General features: G+C 44.2%; 3 protein-coding genes across 3 annotated transcripts; all 3 read left to right on the top strand.

Annotated features, from left to right (window-relative positions):
- The first annotated feature begins 5,420 nt into the window (after nucleotides 1-5,420).
- On the top strand, nucleotides 5,421-6,124 carry Obp56g (Odorant-binding protein 56g). Its single transcript, XM_001361404.4, has 2 exons — nucleotides 5,421-5,532; nucleotides 5,586-6,124. Exons 1-2 carry the CDS (start codon nucleotides 5,428-5,430, stop codon nucleotides 5,931-5,933), a joined length of 453 nt encoding a protein of 150 aa, XP_001361441.3. The 5' UTR covers nucleotides 5,421-5,427; the 3' UTR covers nucleotides 5,934-6,124.
- Nucleotides 6,125-15,519: 9,395 nt separating this feature from the next.
- On the top strand, nucleotides 15,520-17,912 carry LOC4804964 (odorant receptor 56a-like). Its single transcript, XM_001361403.5, has 6 exons — nucleotides 15,520-16,551; nucleotides 16,633-17,063; nucleotides 17,121-17,336; nucleotides 17,391-17,492; nucleotides 17,550-17,702; nucleotides 17,762-17,912. The coding sequence occupies exons 1-6, from the start codon at nucleotides 16,251-16,253 to the stop codon at nucleotides 17,810-17,812; spliced, it is 1,254 nt and encodes a 417-aa protein (XP_001361440.4). The 5' UTR covers nucleotides 15,520-16,250; the 3' UTR covers nucleotides 17,813-17,912.
- Nucleotides 17,913-18,963: 1,051 nt separating this feature from the next.
- Nucleotides 18,964-20,196, top strand: LOC15382895 (odorant receptor 56a-like). The gene is made up of 4 exons (XM_033377589.1): nucleotides 18,964-19,380; nucleotides 19,442-19,657; nucleotides 19,931-20,083; nucleotides 20,146-20,196. The coding sequence occupies exons 1-4, from the start codon at nucleotides 18,964-18,966 to the stop codon at nucleotides 20,194-20,196; spliced, it is 837 nt and encodes a 278-aa protein (XP_033233480.1).
- Nucleotides 20,197-20,448: the final 252 nt, after the last annotated feature.

Here is a 20,448-nt window from a genome sequence, read left to right as displayed (position 1 = left end):
CTGGAAGATGGAATCCACTGCCATTTCATCGACTGTTCGACTGGCTTATCATCCACGTCGTGTGTCAGCAGCCGCCAAAGGTTCCACTCCCCTCCGTTCTGTTCTGTTCCCTCCACTCGGTTCCGTTCTGCAATGTATCAACCTTAATATTGACTTTCATTTCGGGAGCAGCTTTGAGGTCGTCGCATCCAAACCAAGCACTGACACCTGCACTGGAATTTACTCCTGAGGGACGTCAGATCCGCCATCCGGCGGTTTTTTGATTGAAATTGGAGATTGCAATTGCTCCGACTGTGTCTCCTCTCTATCTGCCTCTCGGTGTGCTCTTCTGACTGCACCTTCAGCTGCACCTCCGGCTGTGCGGCTAGATATGCACGGGTATTTGCAGCTCGACGGCGGAAATTTGACTACGCAACGAGATGGGACCAGACAATTCAGTACCCCCCAAAATGAGCGAATCTTGCGGTTGGCAGCCTTCCGCAGTCGCTTTCGGCTGAGCAGGGTTTGGTCTAAACCGTTCGGATCAGGTCTGGCCAGGGGACTGCCCTCATGTGTGAGGTGCCAAAATGTTTCCGGGCAACAAGAAATTAGTTTCTGATTGGGACACTGCCATAAAGCGGGGACTGATACTGAATTTGAGTTGAGCGGATAAGAGGAAAAGCCAATACCAAGTGAAGACCGCAGCGAATGGCGAAAGTCAGCAACGTAATCTGGATCTGAATGGATTGAGAGATGTCGCACATCACTAAATTTATGCCATGTGGATTTTGGCCACCCCGATGCCCGTAATATAGAAATCTGGAGAAGAAAATGGCACTCTGCCAGACTCTGGCCATCATCCAGGTCGTCCACCCATTGCCTCCTCGTGCCCAGCCGCTCCTGTTCATTATCCCCTGATATGGCGAGCAAACCATGCATTTTGTAAATTAATAACTCACGTAAGTAAATTAAATTAAAATCATATTTATAGCATTTTAGTTAATTAAATGCGCGAAAATGTGCTCATCCTTAGTGTTTTTCCCCCTTCCTTTGGTGGCTAGGTGAAAGTGTCAACTGCATGAGTGTGTGGTTACTCCTTCTGTTCTTGTTGTTGCCATTGCCATTGCTGTATCTGTGGCACACACGGATACGCACACACACACACACCTCTCTGTGGCAGCCGCCTGCTTGCCGCGACATTTATGAACTTTATGAAGTCTGCTCCATAAATCATCTCTCCCATGCTCGGGGGGCCAGGGCTAGCATTTTGCTTAGGCGAATTTAATGAAAAAATGGATATGGCATGGCCAAATAAAACATTCTCGAAGACTGGATGCTCTACAATCTATATACTATCCTTAAAAAGGATATCGAAAGGAATGAATGGATTTTGAAATGTTTGGAATATCCCATAAAATGTTAACTATCGTAACTAACTCAGTTCGTGGTCTTTTATCCAGTGTTGCCCCATTTAGTATGCCGCAAACTTCGTGCAGTGTATTGGGCCATGGCCGGGGGTCTGTGGATTCCTCGCGTAAGTTGTCTGCACGAAAGCGAAAGATGAAATCATGCGGTCTACAGAGTGCTTTCAAAGGTGGAACAGGGATTTGGCCCTGGGTGTAGATAGGTGGATAGGTGTGTTCTGAGAGTGTGAGCGTTTGCAGCATGTGTGCCACATTGCCACATGGCGCATTGCCGTATACACGACTACCGCGACGACAACGACGACTGTTTGTTTGCTTCTTTGTTTACAGCTGGTGTTTTCCTTTTCGGCTATTTATATTATTTTTGAGATTTTTTCTGGCAAGATGGTTTATTATTTTGCGCTTATTTCTAATTTTTTGCCCATCATCACAGGTCTTATTTATTTCTGCTGAGATTTATGCCCAATATCAGAGCTGCAAGTTAATGTGGCGCGTTATGGCGCCACAAAGTTACAGTTTCGTTTCGTTTTCGCCTGGGATTATGTAAAGTTATGCGGACCCCGGACCCAGCCAATCTCCCCCCACGGTCATGCCAATAAAGTGAAGAGAGGAGCCCGGCACATATAAAACAATTTGCCTACAAAAGAGCCTCCACCGCTGCCTCATTTCGGATCCAGCAATTTAAAATTGTTTATAAAACAGGGCCACATAGTACATATGAGCATAAAACTTGCATGAAAAGATGCGATGCTGAGGATGGAGCTGGAGCTGGAGCCGGTGCCGGTGCCGGATCGGGAGTGGTGGCCACAATAGCTCCCAGAGGTCGGCATTAAATTCTGCTGCTGGCCTATATAAGCCCGGCCAGGGTTGGGCTGGGCCCTAACTACACCATGGGGACAGCAATTGATGATAGTCTGAGGCCAGAGATATGTAGCCGGGGCCAAAGCCGAGCCAGGAGCGGATGCTGAGGCTGAAACTGAAGCTAAAGCCAAAGCCAAAGCGAATGCTCCGGGATATAAAAGGACTTAGTCGCATGTTAACGCAACGCCTACGCAAATCCATAACAGCAAGGGCAACAGCAACAGGAGCTAGACCTGAACCAGGGGCAAGACCAGGACCAGGACCATGACCAGGACCAGGACCAGGAGTAACAGCCACCCCCGCAATGCACTGCATCTGCTGGATGGCCCGGGGAGGTCTGGTAATGCGGCTGATGCCTCCCCAAAGTCAGCTTCCCCTCAATGCCCTGGCTCCCATTATGAAGTCATAAACGCACATGCAGCCAGGCCCAAAATTGGAAGAGCCCGAAGGGGGATGAGCCCCGGGTCGGGCCCGGGCCCCAGCAACCTCCATCTTCATCTCCTGCGACTACGAGCTGTGCCCCCAGCTCTGGTTTTTTTAGCACATGTAAAAATGCTTGTTATCAAGAAGGAAACGAAAACATAAAGAAGACCAGGGCAATTGTAGAGGGGGGAGCAGACACAAGAAAAAAAAAAATTAAACATCGAGATGTGGACAATTTTCGGGCATAGCCCGGAGCTTAAACTGTTATTACCAGGAGGAGGCGGGACAAGGACACCCTCACCCATTGGCAAGTGGGAAGCAGGGCGAGTCCTTCTGCTGTTTATGAGTTGTAAAGCCGTAGTCAGACAATAGCCAGGTCCTGCAACACATGAGAGCAAAGCCGGAGGCCATATTACGAGCCTGGTCTAGTTTGCCGTTTTGAACAGTAAGATAAATCGGGGGGAACACCAGCGCCATTCTGGATGTCAATGGTCTGTGGTGGCTCCCTATGCCTGGCTGCATTTTATATTTATCCTCTGGTGTGCCCCTCGTAATATGTGCCTGAGTTTGTGCCACAATTCAGAGGAGTAAAGTGTGTGGAAAGTCATTTTCTCAGGTGAGTTGTGGATCCTCAATTGCGAAAATATGCTTGGGCAATGAAAGCGCTGCAAGAAAAGTAATGTGTCTGCAATCTTCAAAAAGTAGACATCTTTCATTCAATGTCATTTTTGTGAAGCAAAGGATTACGGAAATTCCTAAAACTTTTATCAATTACAACCGAAACTCTTTATAATTTCACTGGAGTTCGACGAGAAAAATAACAAGAGCTAGAAAAGCGCGTATCAATGTGGTATCAAGAATTATTTAACTGTTGATTTTCAGCTTCACATTACATGTTTTGTACGCTTTTGCCGTGACGGCCTCAGAACCTATTCAATGCTCAGACCATTTCACGCCCGGCTCCTCTTTTCTGGTTACTTTTATTCTATTCATCAAATGCCTTACACTCTGCTCTTACCCTGGACTCGTATTTGGAAGTAAGATGAAACGCGTTTATTCCTGCAGCCAGCCCTGTTCGATTCGATGATAATGCCGTGGGGTGTTAGACTAATTGAATGGCTTGCTCCATTGCTTGTACTGCCTGCCAGCTTGTCCGCCATCTTTCGATCTCAAATTTCGCTGCCTTCGAGTATTACAAAGGGCCACGCGTCAATTAGACTGAAGTGCATGTAAAATGTGTTTTAAAAGCCGGGCCAATATTATCTTACTTTGCACTCTGGATGGTATCAGCCAACAATCGCCCCATCGAAGTCCGCGCCCAGGGTGGCAGCACGTGCCCAGGGCTTTTAAGACATACATTCCGCACGAGTTTAAAGCGCCAGTTAAAGACGGAACTGCGATTCCCAACTACTCGCTCGAAAGGAGGCAAAAGTTCGGTTTGGGCTTTGGCAGCACATTTCTGGCATACTTCACACAATCTACTGATGAAGTCAACTGGAAGACTCGCATTTCTTTGATGTTTCGACAGCAATTGCAGACACACACACACACAGACACACACACTAATACAGCACAAACCCTGATACATCAAAATACCCCCTAATATACAAAGAGCAACTCAACGCACAGAAAGGATGCTATTTGTATAGATGTCTTTGGCGCATTTCAAAGGCCACAGCTTCAAAAGCCCCGAAAATGACCTTTGTGTGCGGCAGGAGCTGTGGCCAGCCATAAAAGAAGCCACTAAATAGTAATTTACTAAATTAGTTTGTTCTTCTAATTACCGGCAAGCCGAGCAAACCCAAGGCAGCGAACCAGAGCTCTTTCCACTCCTTCGACCTCATCCCACTGCTGCTTTCACTGCCGCTACTGCCCTTTGCGGGTCATTACAAATTTCGTAATTACTTTAAAAGGATTTCAATTAGGGTTTGAAATCGCATTAGGACTAAATTAAAATGTGTGCGCCACATCATAACATATAATAATAATAATATAATATATATAAGTAATAATGATATTCATAAATAATGATGCTGTTAATGGGAATCGTATATGGAAAAAAACATCCCATTCCACACAGTTTCATCAAAATGCAATTACTAAATATTCGAATAATCTGTCCACCCAGACTGATGGCGCACTCGATTTTTTTCCAATTAAAATATGCATCTGTGTGAGCGAACCAATTAATCAAGATATATTTCATTACAAATGCAATAGGTAAATTAGTTTTGTGTGGCTTTTAACGCCCGTTCTATTGCATGCATTTGAAATTTAGTTCAACAAATGAATCATTGTCAAGCAGATACATAGCTGCAATAATTACCAGAGACCAAAAATCAAATGCCCTAATAAATATTTTTGATTGATTAGAAATTTCATTTGGTTGTACATACATATGTAAAAATATACACGTGTATATAACGCTATATAGCAAATTCGCATTAACAATATTTAGAATTAGTACACCTGTACATTTGCAATATGTAGTTTTTTCTCAAATTAGTATTTTTTGCAAAGCAATATTTGAGCCAGATCCCAATATTTTTGAATAATTTATTCAGCCACTAAAGCGAAGAGCAGTCAAGCAGCCAGCTTTTAGAGCTATACAATTTACACACGGTGTGTAAAATAGATAATTAGACTGATCCCGAGAATCAGACCTTTGTATTAGCTCCGACCAATGACAAATTCGTAGAGTCACGCGAAGTGACAATAAAAATCTACCTATAAATATGGGATGCACGGCCGGAGCCGGAGACATAAGCAAAGTAAACAACCAAGGAGAATGAGGACTACACTGGCATTGACGCTGCTGTTCGGCTGCCTAACAGCGAGCTTTGTGGTGAGTGGAACTGTGGTTGGAAGTGGAAGGCGACTGAGATTATTCTTCTCCAGAAAGCGACGGATGTGAAGAATCCTGAAGAAATTATGAAAAAATGCGTGACCGATTTGGGAGTGACTGAGCAGGACGTTTTGGATCTGAAGCTGGGCAAGGTGAAGCCGGCAGACGTCAAGGACAACGTGAAGTGTACCGCCCAGTGCGTGATGGTGGCAAGTGGATATATGGATGCGAAAGGAAACCTGCTGAAGGACAAGATCAAGAAGCAATACGCCGACCATCCCCAAAAGGATGTAATTAATAAGGCCCTGGAGGTCTGTGGAGGCGTAAAGGGAGCCAATGCCTGCGACACCGCTTTCCAAATCGTCTACTGCGTCCAGACCCATGGCCACTCATTCCAATAAGACACTGTTGCCAAAAACAAAATACAATTATAGAACCAAAAACATAAAAATTCAAAAACTGGCATAATATTCCAGTATAATTTTGTTGCTAAAGAGCATAAAGAATAATAGCAGCTATTCATGTTAATATACAATCATTAGTTAGCAAAATATCTCTTAAGAGGAGGCATAATAAAGAATTTCAAAACTACTACTACTTGTTTAAGGATGCGTCTCCATATTCTTGAATAATTAATGAACAATATACACGCTGGTTAAAATAGATAATACTTTGTACGAATCCCGGAAATCAGACCTCGGCGCGTGATCGATGCATCGATTCGGCCCGGATAATGTGAACCAAAAGGCTTGGCGAATTCCGATAGTCACGTGAAGTTCAGCGCTAGCTATATAAGGCCAGGTCGAGCGAAAAGATCAGAGAACTGAAGAAACAAGAAGAATGAAGACTACGCTGGCATTGACTGTGCTGCTCGGTTGCCTAACAGCGCACTTTGTGGTGAATGGATGGGGGGTTGTGATGTGTCCTGAATTTGAAGATCATCTTGCGCAGTTACATCTTAACTGCAATGCTGAGAACGGGTTAGATATTGATGATGCGGCACACCTACATAGCTTAGTACAAGGCAAGGAGAATCCACCCGAGGTCACGGACAAGATCAAGTGTGCCGCAAAGTGCTGGTTGCTAATACGTGGAATAATCTATTCGAATGGAACTGTGGCGCCCATTTATAAGAGAGATGAGTATTCTAACGCTTTGGAGAAGTGTGCAAGACGTCAGAAGGAAACTTCAAATGTCTGCGAGAGTGCCTACCTGCTCTACCACTGCTGGCAGGCCCCTATTCCAATTACATATCGACCTGTGTAGTTCAATTAAAGCATATCCATATATGGTACATATGTGTTAAATATATAAGCTTTATGTTTGATTGACATGGTAAGGCTCCGGAGGTTTGCGGAGGCGTAAAGGGAACCAATGCCTGCGACACCGCATTCCAGATAGTCCACTCAAACCAATAAGACACGATTGTTAAAAACAAAATGCAGTTATAGAACCAAAAACATAAAAATTCAAACACTGGCATCAAATTCCAGTAGGAATTTGTTGTCATTAATTAACAAAATATATCTAAAAGAAGGCATATTAAATATTTTTTAAGCTACCACTATTTGTTTGAAGATGTGTTTGCATACATATGTATCTTCATATTTATGTACAATTATTGAAAAACTTTAACGAAAGCACTCCCCTGCCTTTAGGAATATACACGGTGTTTGATACAGATAATAATTTGTTCGAATCGCAGAAATCAGACCTTGGCGCGTGATCGATGTATCGATTCGGCTCGGATAATATGAAAAAAGGCTAGGCGAATTCCGATAGTCACGTGAAGTACAGCGCTAGCTCTAAGATCGGAAGCAGGTCGAGCGAAGAGATCAGAGATCTGAAGAACTAAGAAGAATGAAGACTACGCTGGCATTGACTGTTCTGCCGGTCCAGCTGTCCTGTCCAACTGTCGGTTGCCTAACACTTTAAGAATCTAGGGGTCAACTGCATGGCTGAGAATGAGGTAGCTAATAAAGATTTTGATGACCTCCTGAGCTAGAGACTGGCAAGGAGAATCCGCCGACACCGCGGACGCGGTCAAGTGTTCTGCAACGGGCTTGTCCTTTTCAGGTGGACCTTCCCGAAATCGATGAGGATATTAAAAGTTTTTTTGAGTTTGGAAAACGTCAGAAGAAATCTTAAATGCCTACCAGCTCTACTTCTGCTTCCATGGGCGTAATGGACATAAAGTAATTCAATAATAGTTAAACGAAAGAAAGCGCAGTTTTATGTGTATCAACTATATAAAGATTTGAAAATTGTTTCTCTTCCTAGATGAGTGTGGCCATATATTCTCTCCTAACAATTTCCAAGAATCTGTGGTCGCCTATTTGAAAAATATTCCATCAAAACTCTGCAAAATGCTAGCTATTTAATTACTTTGCAGCGCCTTGCGAAAAAAAAGGCAGTGAAAGCGCACTCATAAAATCATAGCCGTAGGCAACAATTTCAATCGAATTCTCAGGGTCGGGACACTCTTTGCTTTTCCCCAGCTCCTCCTCCAGCTTCAGCTCCAGCTCCAACTGCATGTTCTTCCTCAACTCCTCAAGATGCTGGTGATGTTCCTGCTCCATTGTTGTTTTTCTTATCGAAGACAAACCAAGTTTTCATATAAAGAGACGGCGTTTTTGGGTCTTGTTATGTGTGTATATTGTTATTTCGAGGAATTTTTAATTTCTTCATTGTGAAAATATTTATTGAAACCGAGAAACGCCAAAGGCGCAGCCCCGCGTAAGAAGTTGGCGAACTACGAACCAAAAAAAGGGCAAGCAAAAACAGAACTCCCAAGATTGGAAAACTCTTGGGAAGACGACTGCCCATATGAAACCGTCCGATAATTGAAAAGAAGGCAGAGTCGGACAACTGACTTTAAGCAAACTGTGATGGAGCTTAAAGAAAAATTTTCTGTGGGAGAACCACGACTACGACTCCGACTCAAACTCCCACTTTATTTCCTGGCCATTCCGTCCTTTTGGCATCTCCGGTAATAGCCACTGAAACCTGGGCAAACAAATTGAATGAAATCAACTCGTTAAAAAGTAAATAACTCTGATGAATGGATGAAATGCTCGTACACAAAAAGCAAACTCAACTTCCAGGTGGCCCCGGGTAGGATAGGCCAGTCCAGGATGGGGATAGGGATAGGGTTGCCCAGGTGCCCCACAGAATCCAGGTGAGGTTCTTCGTTCTCGGCGCCGTTCTGCCAGTCAATTGAAAATGAAATACAAATAAAAATGCAAACAGCGACCCCAACGCATTGGCCTCATACAAATGTTGGCTAAGCACAAGGGAGGGGGTACTGCCGGCTCCAGTGTACGCCCCTGTCGGCGTCTGGACAGTCAAACAGGCCTGGTTGAGGAAATTAGTAGACAGCCCTTTCCCTGTTCCGCCATCCGGCCGGAGGTCAAGTCGGGCTGCTGCACAAAAGGAGCTGAAAAGTAGAAAAAGCAAAGGGGAGTCTAAAAGCCAGCAGGGCAGTGCAGACAGGTCGTCGGGAGGGGGTGCAGCGACAGCTGCATAGACGACGTTTTCCAGGGGGAGAATAAGTTTCCATTCGCATTCATCGATGAACTTTCAATAACAGAACTTTACTCTGCCGCTTTGTTATGGGCCCGGGGCTTTCCTTTTCAAGGATATGACATTGAATTGCACTGGTTGCCAGCCCAAGTGAGCTGAAGTTGGTGACAGTTCTGCTTGAAAGTTACTCTTGACAGGGATAAGAGCTCTCGCGAACCGATGAAAACCATCTGAATGAGGCAGATGTGGTGAATACTATTATTAGATTGAACTGAAACTCAGCTTTAATCCTTAGATGTCTGCCACTTCTTTAACTAAAATCCATGGAACTGCTCAACCAAACACACCATATAACTTTCCCTCTGTACATCTAGCACATTATAGTTTTCCATAGTCACACCCAAAGTCATAAACTTAATTACATTGCTATAGCTTTTGGCAAACACAATCGCTGTAAAACACGTAGCCCGGCAACAAGATTTTCCCTGCTGTTGAGTGGAGCACCTGCTCCAAACAAACCGCAGTTTATGAAAAGCAAAAGCCAAGTTACTGATGCCCCTGCTGCTGCCAATGGCAAAAACAGGAAATATGTATGAGCCAAAACCAAACCGAACCCCAGCCACCAACCATGGCAGCGACTATAAGGAAATGCAACCCCACCGAATCCCATCCATTCCCCGATCAGCAACATCAGCAGCAGCATCAGCGTCAGCCCAACACCAGAACCCAACTCCACGCAAACGAAGTCAAAACCCATTCAACAACAGTTTCGCATAATTGTAAATTCAAGTGGAAATGAATGAATTTACGCTGAACTCGACAGAAAATACCAGCAGCGAATGTTGCTGTTGCTGTTGCTGTTGATGCTGATGTTAGTATGGTCCCAGAACAGGTAACACAGTGAAGAAGGTAAGGGACGCTGATGGCAATGACGATGACGATGGTGGCAATGCTAACGGTTACGTTTCCCAATGGCGCACAAACAATATGGCGCCAGAGTCAGGGTCGGAAGTGGGAGCTATTGCGAGTTGGCAGGAGGTGAAACGGGACCTGGAGCTGCCACGGAATCACGTTGCTTGCATATTTTCATTCATTCATTTCATCGTCAACGTCTGCCGTGGACGGGGACGAGCCGGGACTATGCGACTGGAGTTATGGAATGCATAACGGGTTGTTCTGCTCCCCTTATGTACTCTTACTTCTCTATATGCATCTGTATCTGTGAACTCCAGCAGCATTTGAATGTGCTCACTTCTGATAGTAGAAGGGTAGTAGAAGGGCCTTCAAGTATTTACGCCTTTATTTATTTAACATTTCAATTGCATATTTTCGCACAAAAGCGCGTGCCGAAGCGAAAGGATGCGGTAGAAGAGAGTCCCGACAATGGCAATGGTAATGGCAATGCCAGCAATTCTAACTGTGCTATGACTGGGGCGTCAAAGCACCCACAAATAGCTGGAAGCCTTACACGTGACCCATCCTCAAGTGTCCACAGCCAAAAGGCATTGCACCCAATCAAAAATGCTCGTTTTGCTGCATACTTGGATAGGATTCAAACGGGGAAATAAGTATATCGTAAGAACAGGGATGAAGGCTATGCGTTGTCTATATACTTTCAATTATGCAGTTTTCCCTTAGTAAGTTGATTAAATGCAGCATATTTGATCGAGATTGTTGTTTGTATTTTTTCCAAGGATTCGTAGATGCAAGTGACAGATTGATGGGCATGCCAAACATCATGTCCTGTTTATATAGTCTAGAAGAATACTTTCATTTTTCTTAAAGCCTCCATCCCCCCCCCCCCTGTTCCATTCCGACCCATCATCATCGCTATCATCGGTTTCACTGGCATAAGATTGTTTCTATGTCAGCCCGAAAGTATGCAACACGAGAGTGGGATTCCCTTGGACTGTTCCAGCTCCCTGCCTGTCGATGACATCGATTGTTATTGTGGGGGGCCAAACAATGGCAAACATGGCCAAATACATTTGCCTACGCTGGCACAGACGGGGATGTCACTGCAGATATAGTCAATGAGTATGAGGATGAGATGAAGGCAAGATTGATGGTTGCCTCCTAAATGATACCTGATTGAGTGTGTGAGTGCCGAGTGTTTGCCTTGGCATATTCAATGTTGTCACGGCCCTGTTCCTACCTCAAACCCAAAACCAGACCCTGGCCATGCCTCTTAAGTGTCATTTTGTGTTCTCGACACGCATTTTATGGCAGACTCGAAAAACTTTTTGATGCCCCAGACACGCGCCCAAGTAAGTTTGCGTATGTGGCGCCCATCCACCCATCCACTGGATCTCGGTGATGCTTTTGACACTGAGTGAGATAAATGGTGACAAGTTTGTAGGCCAATTTGCGAACCAAAGCGACTAAGGAGCTGGCGCCACACACGAGCTAACCGAGCTCCAATTGCTGCAGCTTCCCAGCTCCAGTGTTGCGCCACGATCGGCATGGCATCAATTGCGCACACAATTAGCTCCTCGGGGCGCCAACTGAGATGAGCCAAGATGCAATTTCGTTCCGACCCTCACAGGGTGCTCTTTTGTAGCCCATTTCACATTGGCTGGAGTAAGAGTTGCATTTGGAGATGAAGATAGAGTGGGGTCTCAATCTAGAGCTGGAGTTGCGCTTCCTTGTTGTTCGCGCTGCGTAGAGTTGCTGACTCTGGCTTAGAGCGTTTCTCGTAATCTTTGCGTCATCAATGGGGAATTACTTGACGAATTACATGCTTCATTTCGACTTCGCCGGCAGTGTGCTGCTGCTGCTGATGGAGATGGTAGATGGGAGAGTCTGGGCCAAGTTTCGGTCAGAACCGACCGACAGAGATAGCATAAGTAGCGCAAATGCTATGCATTTGAGGTGAGGAGCAATCGTAGTAGCTGACGCAATTATCGGAAATGAAAGCTGGCCTTCAGCTACTTAGCGCTTGTTGTGGAAGCTCCCCAAAGTGTTGATTCTTGGCCTGCCAATTAGATATTGCCGCCGATTGCCTTTGGAAAGTTATTTGAAGATTGCTGAAAGCGTGATCTAGTTAATCCACATTCAAGGCTTACAGAGATAGAATGTTACAAAATGAATTTAAATTTTTTAAAACTTAAACTAGCTCTGCCCAAATTGAAAACTGTAAGATTACGAAATAGGCCTTACAAATAATCCACCCTTAAGCAGGATACTTCAAGTCAAGTTCCCCTGCCATCCGGCCAGCGGCTCCCTAACCTCTTAGTAATCCAGCTGCTAGGCAACAGCCAGTTGCTGCCCTCATACTCAGTCCTAGCCACAATTTATGCCACACAGCTCTCCAAGCAGGACATGCAACCCATCCCTGCCTTCCAACCAGACCAGCTCTGCTCTGAACCCTTTGGCGCACTGGAATAATCAGGAAGAAAAGAACCTGGAGTGGAACGGAAAACTGCATTCATTTCTGGTCCACACAGCACACAGAATACTCGCTACAAACAAACAGACTTTGCGTGCCTCTCGGGGCTCGGAATGGTAAATAGAATGGGATTCAGAGCGGGAACGGGCACTGGCACAGGACAGGGACAGGGATACTTCGTGAACACTTTTCGCCACGACTACTTTTTACTTTTCTTTAACATTATTTTGCACTTTTCAATTAAAAAAGTGTGCACCCCACGCAGGGCAGCCGCCACGGCAAAGGGCAAAAGTAACCCCAAAAGCGGAAAAAATATGCGGTGGAGTGGACAAGAAGGGAACGGGAGGGCAGCTGCCATAATTATAATTTCTTAATGCAAATAAGAACTCGCTGTGGAGGGAACCACAATTTAAGCAGTGTGGAGTTTTCCTTGGTCGGCTCGCGCTTTTTCTCTACACCGAAAGTCGTGCCTAAGGACTTCTTAAGACTCCATGCAACGTATATGTTCATCCAAAGCAGATATTCAATAGTGAATTCAATAGTTTTCTGGACTTGTTGTATAATTTTGCAGGCATTCGTGCAGAGTAAGCAGTGGTCTGCCTATCGCAGAAACAGTTAAGGCATCCCTGCTGTATACACAAATTTTTTGTTCTTGCGCATTGGTAAAGAATACGCGGCAATCTTTCCCGCTCCAGCTCCCACTCTTGTTCCTGTTCGTTGCTGAATTCGTTGCTGTTGACCATTGTGGCCATTGCTGGGCCAACAAACATCCATAGTTAATGAGTGAAATGAAAAGCCGTATCACCACACACACGCCCCAATCCCATTCATTCTTTCGTCCATCCATTCATACTCGTACATATTTAAGGGCTTGGCTTTTCAGCGCTATGCGCAATGAGCTTACATGGCGTATAATTAATATTAAATGTTATACTTATAAATTAAATAAAATACTGACGCTGGAGGTGGAGCGCGAACTGGTGCTGGCTCTCCTGCCTTAGCGGCACGATTGATGACTCTGGCCGTCAAGCTTATTGCCACCCCATATGTACATATGTACATACAGGCATACATATATAAGGAGTATGTAGAGGCCTTATAGTATAGTATATGCTCTAAATGTTCCCCTTGTTATAAATGTATGTTTGCCAAGTTTGACTTGAGCCCGAGCACGACTGCCACTTGCGCCACTTCCGCTGTGCGGAAAAATGCTTTTGATTTGATTTTCACCAAAATGTCAACTTGACGTCAAGTCGGAGACGGTGGCGGACGCAGACATTGTCGCCGCCTTTGTTGTGCCGATTCTACAGCATGATTTATTGTTTTCATGAAATTGCGTGTAAACAATTTAGTGGCTGGTTGGCGCCCAACACCCAAGACCCTCCACCCACTCTCTTTCTTCCACAGCTGCCTTTAAGTTTATGAACTTTTGAAACACTTGATTTAAGGTTAAGTGTAACGATATTTCATTGCTTTAACGACACCGATAGACAAAAAATATGCATATCTGGAAGTTTACAGGAGAATAATGATAAGATTTGAATCCATTTGTGGTTGCTTGCTGATCAAAATTAGCTTCAAAGCTAAATTCTAGTTCAATTTAGTTAAAATAGAAATAAAATCGCTTAAAATCTTTGGCCTTCGTTTCTGCGCTCGTCTTATCTCTCCCAAGATAAGAACGAGATCAAAAGTATGTATGGATGTGTAGGGGAAATCACGTCACGGAAGCTGTGATAAGAGGGCAGCATCTTCTCTCGCTCAAAGAGGTGATGAGAGCAGAAGAACAGCGTATCTCACGCACTGTTAGCTCACTTTATTCTTCTTTCGCTGTTATCTCGCTGCCTTATTAACATGCCTCTGTACCGACACTGCAGTGCTCTGGCAAACTGGTTTTTTCTCTGTTATGACCGTTCTCTGTTATATTGCTGCTTAATTAACATGCCTCTGTAACGACACTAGACAATACGTTCCTTCTCTGTTAGCTCGCTGCTAAATCTGCAGAGATCTGAATTGCTTCTTATTTGACTTTTCCTCTTTCTGCTATGGTATGGTGGCTATTTTGCTAAGGACATCACTCGAAAAAATCCATTAATTTATATCAAGAGGCCTTCAGTGATGAAAGCGATAGCCGTCTGCCCTATGTACATATATGTGCAATGAAATGGGAGTGACGCTTCTCACCACTTTCAAAACTCTTTTTTAAACATTTCTAGTATTTCAAATTGAACAAGTGTTTTCTTGTGAGAAAGCCTGGCATGTAAGCATTAGAAACCTAAACAGATCCCATTACATTTGCATTCCATCTTCTGGTTTTTCATGACTTTAGACAAATATCCCTGTGTCCACCCGTATGTGTCACATACTTATGAACGGAATGAACATCCTTACCGAGGTTACAGCACCGTTAAAGTTGAATGTACATACATATACCACAAACTCAGGCGCTGCAGCGCATGCAATTTTGACTACCAATAAAGATGCCATAACAATAAGTAAAGCGAGCTAATATCCGATTACTGTGGTATCCTAGGAGAAGCACTACCAACTGCCAGCAGTAAATGTAGCGTGAAAGGCGACCCTTCCCTATGCACTTGTACAGTATTGTACTTGTATGTGGCAAGCATGAAACAAATGCATAAGTAAACATTAGAAACGAGTGACTTTCAATATCCTTACAGGCTTATTGCCCACAGCGAATTTCACGCTACATATAGACAGAAGAGATGCGACGCAGTATAGAAGGCAAATGGGAATGCGAATGCATTCACACATTTGCAAACACAAATACGAGTACAAACATATCTGAACAGGACAGAACAGAACAGACAATTTCAAACATGAACCATACAAATATGCGTACCCTGCTCTCACTGCCGGAGGCGCAGAGAGCGTCTGCAGCATTTTCATGTGGGATCCATGCGGTGGCTGGACTGGGATGGGTGTCACACAGCCAGCCATGTCTGAGTGCGTTTCCTCCAACGCATTTACGTTTATTGCATTTGTAAATTATTCACACTAGGATATTAAATGCAAATTTAACCCCACAGATACAATATCCAGCCAGTTTGCTACAGCCATACATCTATCTATTGGTGAATTACTCAACTCAGCTCCTGCATATGAAGGTCCCGGCTAACGGTAACTAGATTTCAGCTATTTCCCATCATTCAATGACATTTGCCACTAACACTTTTTGTAAATAATGATGAAGGCTAAGTTTTATCAAATTACTCAAAAATAATGATTATCAGTGAAGAAAAACGTAAAAAACTGAAATATAATCTTTCCCAAGTAATTTTTATTATATAACTTAAAATGATTACGGTCCCTGGCTAGAAGACGTATGTAAGTGCGAAAAGAACCAAACCAGAGTCCTGGGAACCTTGGCAATATTGTTCCTCCGAACTGTGCTGGTAATAAGGTGAGAAAAAATTAAAAATTCTCTTTATCACAGCCCCCTCCTTGTTCCTATTCCACTACCCCACTCTAAAATAGAAACTGCACGGAACAAGTGCTGAAAAGTTTCAATTCACTAGCAAATGTCCCTCACACGTAACTCGGTTTGTTTAAACACTGTTGACATCGATGTTCTGGGCAAAGTTTGCTGGGAGCGTAACATGCGAATCAAATTCAAAGTGGTGAACAGAAGGACGCGGACCACATACTCTATGCAGAACCGCGTCACCTGTCTGACAATTATTTGACAATTATTTACACATACGATTGTATATGGCAAAAAGGGTCCGATTCGAACGTCCAGCGAGCCCGAGTAAAAGGCGAAAGTGTGCCGTTGGTCAGTCCAGTCATAATGTTCAGAGTTAAGGAGCTGCTTCTGCCGCGCGGGATCTTCGAAAACCCCATGCTTCGCCTTCATCTGCGGTGCTTTCGGTTGTACGGCTACGTGGCCTCCAAGTACCAGCGGAGGCCCTGGCTGTCACAGGCGCGCTGCATCCTTTTCACGGCCTCTATCTGGATGAGCTGCGTCCTGATGCTGGCACGCGTCTTTCAAGGCTACGAAAGGCTAAACGATGGAGCCACTACCTGCGCCACAGCCTTACAGTACTTTACCGTGTCTATTGCCACCATGAACGCCATCGTGCGGAGGGAGCGTAAGTGGCTTTTATTGAGTTTCAACGCTTTCAAATAATTGTATTGTTTTCTGAGCATTTTTCAATCGGAATTTCCCTTAGGAGTGGTTTCTATGTTGCGCGAGGTCCATGAGGATATGCAGAAGCTTATGAAGGAGGCGGATGATCAGGAGCTGGATCTTGTGTTGTCTACCCAGAAATACACTAGGACGATCACTTTAATTTTGTGGGTTTCCTCATTAGGAGCTGGGCTAATGGCCCTGTCGGACTGCATCTATCGGACACTCTTTATGCCGCAAACCGTGTTTAACTTGCCCGCCGTGCGCCGCGGAGAGGAAAGACCCCTGTTGCTTTTTAGGCTTTTTCCCTTTGGCGAGCTTTACGACAACTTTGTGGTCGGCTTTCTGGGCCCCTGGTACGCTCTCGGATTGGGGGTCACAACTATTCCTCTGTGGCACACCTTCATCATGTGCCTCATGAAGTACGTGCACCTGAAGCTGATGATACTGAACAAGCGGGTGCCTGAGATGGATGTGAGAGCTCCTTAGATTCAGCTTCAGTCCTTTTGCATTCCTTATTGTTAATTGCAGATCATGCGCCACAATCCGTTCCTAGACCTGGATCGCCTGACACCCGCTCAGCTGAACCGCTGGCGAATCCGGCTATTTACAAAGTTCGTTACGGATCATCTGAAGATCCGAAGGTTTGTTAAGGAGCTAGAGCTGCTTATCTGCGTGCCTGTTATGATAGACTTCATCATCTTCTCCATTCTTATATGCTTTCTCTTTTTCGCCTTGGGTGTTGGCGTAAGTATGGAAGGAGTGGGGTTACTCAGAACAATACCTTTTGTGGCCTTTCAGTCCCCCACCAAAATGGATTACTTTTTTATGTGCATCTATATATTTGTCATGGCTTCCATTCTGTTGATCTATCATTGGCATGCTACGCTGATTTCTGAATGTGTAAGTCATACTATAGAACCTGTATCGTCCTTTGCGTCTTCTGATGTTATATTCCAGCATGATGAATTGTCTTTTGCCTATTATTCAACACCCTGGTATGAGTTTGAGCGTTCTGCACAGCGAATGATTCTATTTATGATGATTCATTCCCAGAGGCCTTTGCAAATTCGTGCCCTCATGATACCAGTGAATCTGGGGACCTTTTTAGACGTGAGGACTCGTATTGGTATTCAATACGTAGGTATTTCTATATATAGCTCTCTTTGCAGATTGTACGAGCCGCCTACAGTTACTCCAATCTCTTAAGGCAGATATATTAGACGAAGAGCTGTTTCCACGGGTCATCGACAGGCTGGACACACCCTACAATACCTATATATTTTACTCGTACACATATATATTTACAGTATTTCTTACCTACCTAGTATGTTATAACTAAATATAAGAAGCTTGAATTCTTAAATAGAAATAAACCGAAAATAGTCTGCATCTCCTGCTCTAATGGGAACTGTATTTCGTTATGATAATCCGATTCCGATAAATTTCAATGCTTCGGAAAGTAATTTCGAGCCAAGCCGAATTTGACATGAAGATTTTTTTTTTTTTTAATTGTGGTGTTGTGTTACATAAATGTTCTTTAAGTTTCGTTTCTGGAGTGAGTGTCCGTCTTATTTGATTGCTCTACGGCTTATAGTCTTAGATAAAGGAAATGGCTGTTAATGCTGATCAAGAATACAAGATACATATAGTACATATGAGTATGTATGGAATTAAATACATTTTATAGGGTCAAAAATGCTGTTCCTCTACGTGGAACACATCTGAAACGTAATAAGCACCCTCTACCTCACTCTTCTTCAGGTGCATTTAGCCCTGCAAATTAAAAATTGGCCAATCATATTTGGCCCACTCCGGCAAGGTGCCAGGGAGCGAAAAGGACACGTCGAATGTCCACATCGACCACACGGTCGATGCCACATCCACTATGCAGAACCCCAACACCTGTCTGTTATATATTATATTGGCCGTTTCAAATTGGCCAGTTTAGCTCTTCCATCCAGCCCGAATAGAAGGCAAAAGTGTGCCGTTTTTTATTCAAATCAAAATGTTCAGAGTTAAGGAACTGCTTCTGCCGCGCGCGATCTTTAAAAGCCACATCCTTGGCCTCCATCTACGGGGCATTAGAATGTATGGTTACGTAGCTGAAAAATACCAGCGCTGGCCTTTGCTATCGTTGGTACGCTGCATCATCTTCATGGTCTCCATCTGGGTGAGCACTGTTACTATGCTGGCACGCGTCTTTCAAGGCTTCGAGAACCCCAACGATGGAGTGTTGTGCTGGGCCACGACCATCATGTACATTTCTCTGTCAATTTCTGCACTGAATTCATTTGTGCAGAGGAAGCGTGAGTATTACTATTCGAGTTCCAGAGCTAAAAGATATTCATAAATTTCTGCAGGAGTGATAGGCATGGTTCGTGCGATCCATGAGGATATACAAAAGCTAATGAAGGAGGCAGATGATCAGGAATTGGTGCTTATGTTGTCAACTCAGAAATATATTCGGATGGCCACTTGGATGTTATGGTATCCTGCGCTATTGACGGGGATCATCGCGTTCACGGACTCCTTATACCGAACGGTTTTACTCACTCTATCCGTATTCAACATAACCGAACGCCGGGATGAACAACAGTACATCTTCCTATTAAAGGTCTATCCTTTCGGAGATGTGTACAACAACTTTGTGTTCGGCTTATTTGGCGCCTGGTACGCTCTTGGGCTGGGAATCAACACTATTCCCCTGTGGAATTCTTTCATCGTGTGCCTCATTAAGTACGTGCACCTGAAGCTGCTTATACTCAAAAAGCGGGTGACGGAGATGGAAGTGAGTACTTCCTTACATTCTGCCCCAGTCCCTGTGGTTCTTTCCCGAATCTCCATGGCAGATCACGCGCTTCAATCCGCTCTTAGACCTGGATCGCCTGACACCCGCTCAGCTGAACCGTTGGCGAATGCGGCTCATAAAAGAGTTCGTGAAAGAGCACCTGAAGATCCGGAGATTTGTCAAGGAGTTGGAGCAACTAATCTGTTTGCCTGTCTTGATAGACTTCATTTTCTTCGCCATTTCGATCTGTTTTGAGCTATATGCCCTTATTGTAGGCGTAAGTATAGTGGAAGCGGCTGTTTATGTTGTTTTACGGTTATCTTTTGTGGCCTTGCAGACGCCAAACGAAATGGAGTACTTCTTAATTTTATGTTACATATCCCTCACGACATTGATTCTATTTTTGACTTATTGGCATGTAACACTAATTGGCGAATGCGTGAGTAAAATATATTGATTTATTTTCATTGTTAATTAAGCTAACTAATAAGTTTGAAATCCTTTTTTGGATTCTTTCTGAACTTTTTTCAACAATTCGTCTTAATTCCAGCATGATGATTTGTGCTTCGCCTATTATTCAACACCCTGGTATGAATACGACCCTCCAATGAAACGAACGATTCTCTTTATGATGATGCATGCCCAGAGTCCGTTGCGGATTCGTGCCCTGATGTTCCCAGTGGATCTGAAAACCTTTTTAGACGTAGGTAGCCGTTGCATCAATTGCCCATGAGGACCTACATTTCTCTGTATCTCTTTTTGTAGATTGTACTTGGGGCCTACAATTACTTCAACATACTGCGTGGATTGTATTAGTACTCGTGTCCCTTAAGTTTGCAGACACCAATCCTTCTTCTTGCGTCTAATCAAATGCCATTGCGGTTGTCAACCCGTTTGGCTAACATGACAGCAAACAAGCCATGCAATTCAGTTTGCCTACATACAAAAAAGCAACTAAGGAAACGGAAGACAGACAGGGACGATGGCGTTGGATTGAGTGAGGAAAGGAAGGAGGAGGCTATGCTAAACCATTTTACAGCACATATAAATGTGCCTCAACCTAGAACC

This window comes from Drosophila pseudoobscura, chromosome 3, assembly GCF_009870125.1.
Source record: "Drosophila pseudoobscura strain MV-25-SWS-2005 chromosome 3, UCI_Dpse_MV25, whole genome shotgun sequence".
Taxonomy (NCBI): domain Eukaryota; kingdom Metazoa; phylum Arthropoda; class Insecta; order Diptera; family Drosophilidae; genus Drosophila; species Drosophila pseudoobscura.
This window is presented reverse-complemented; position numbering and strand designations above follow the sequence as displayed.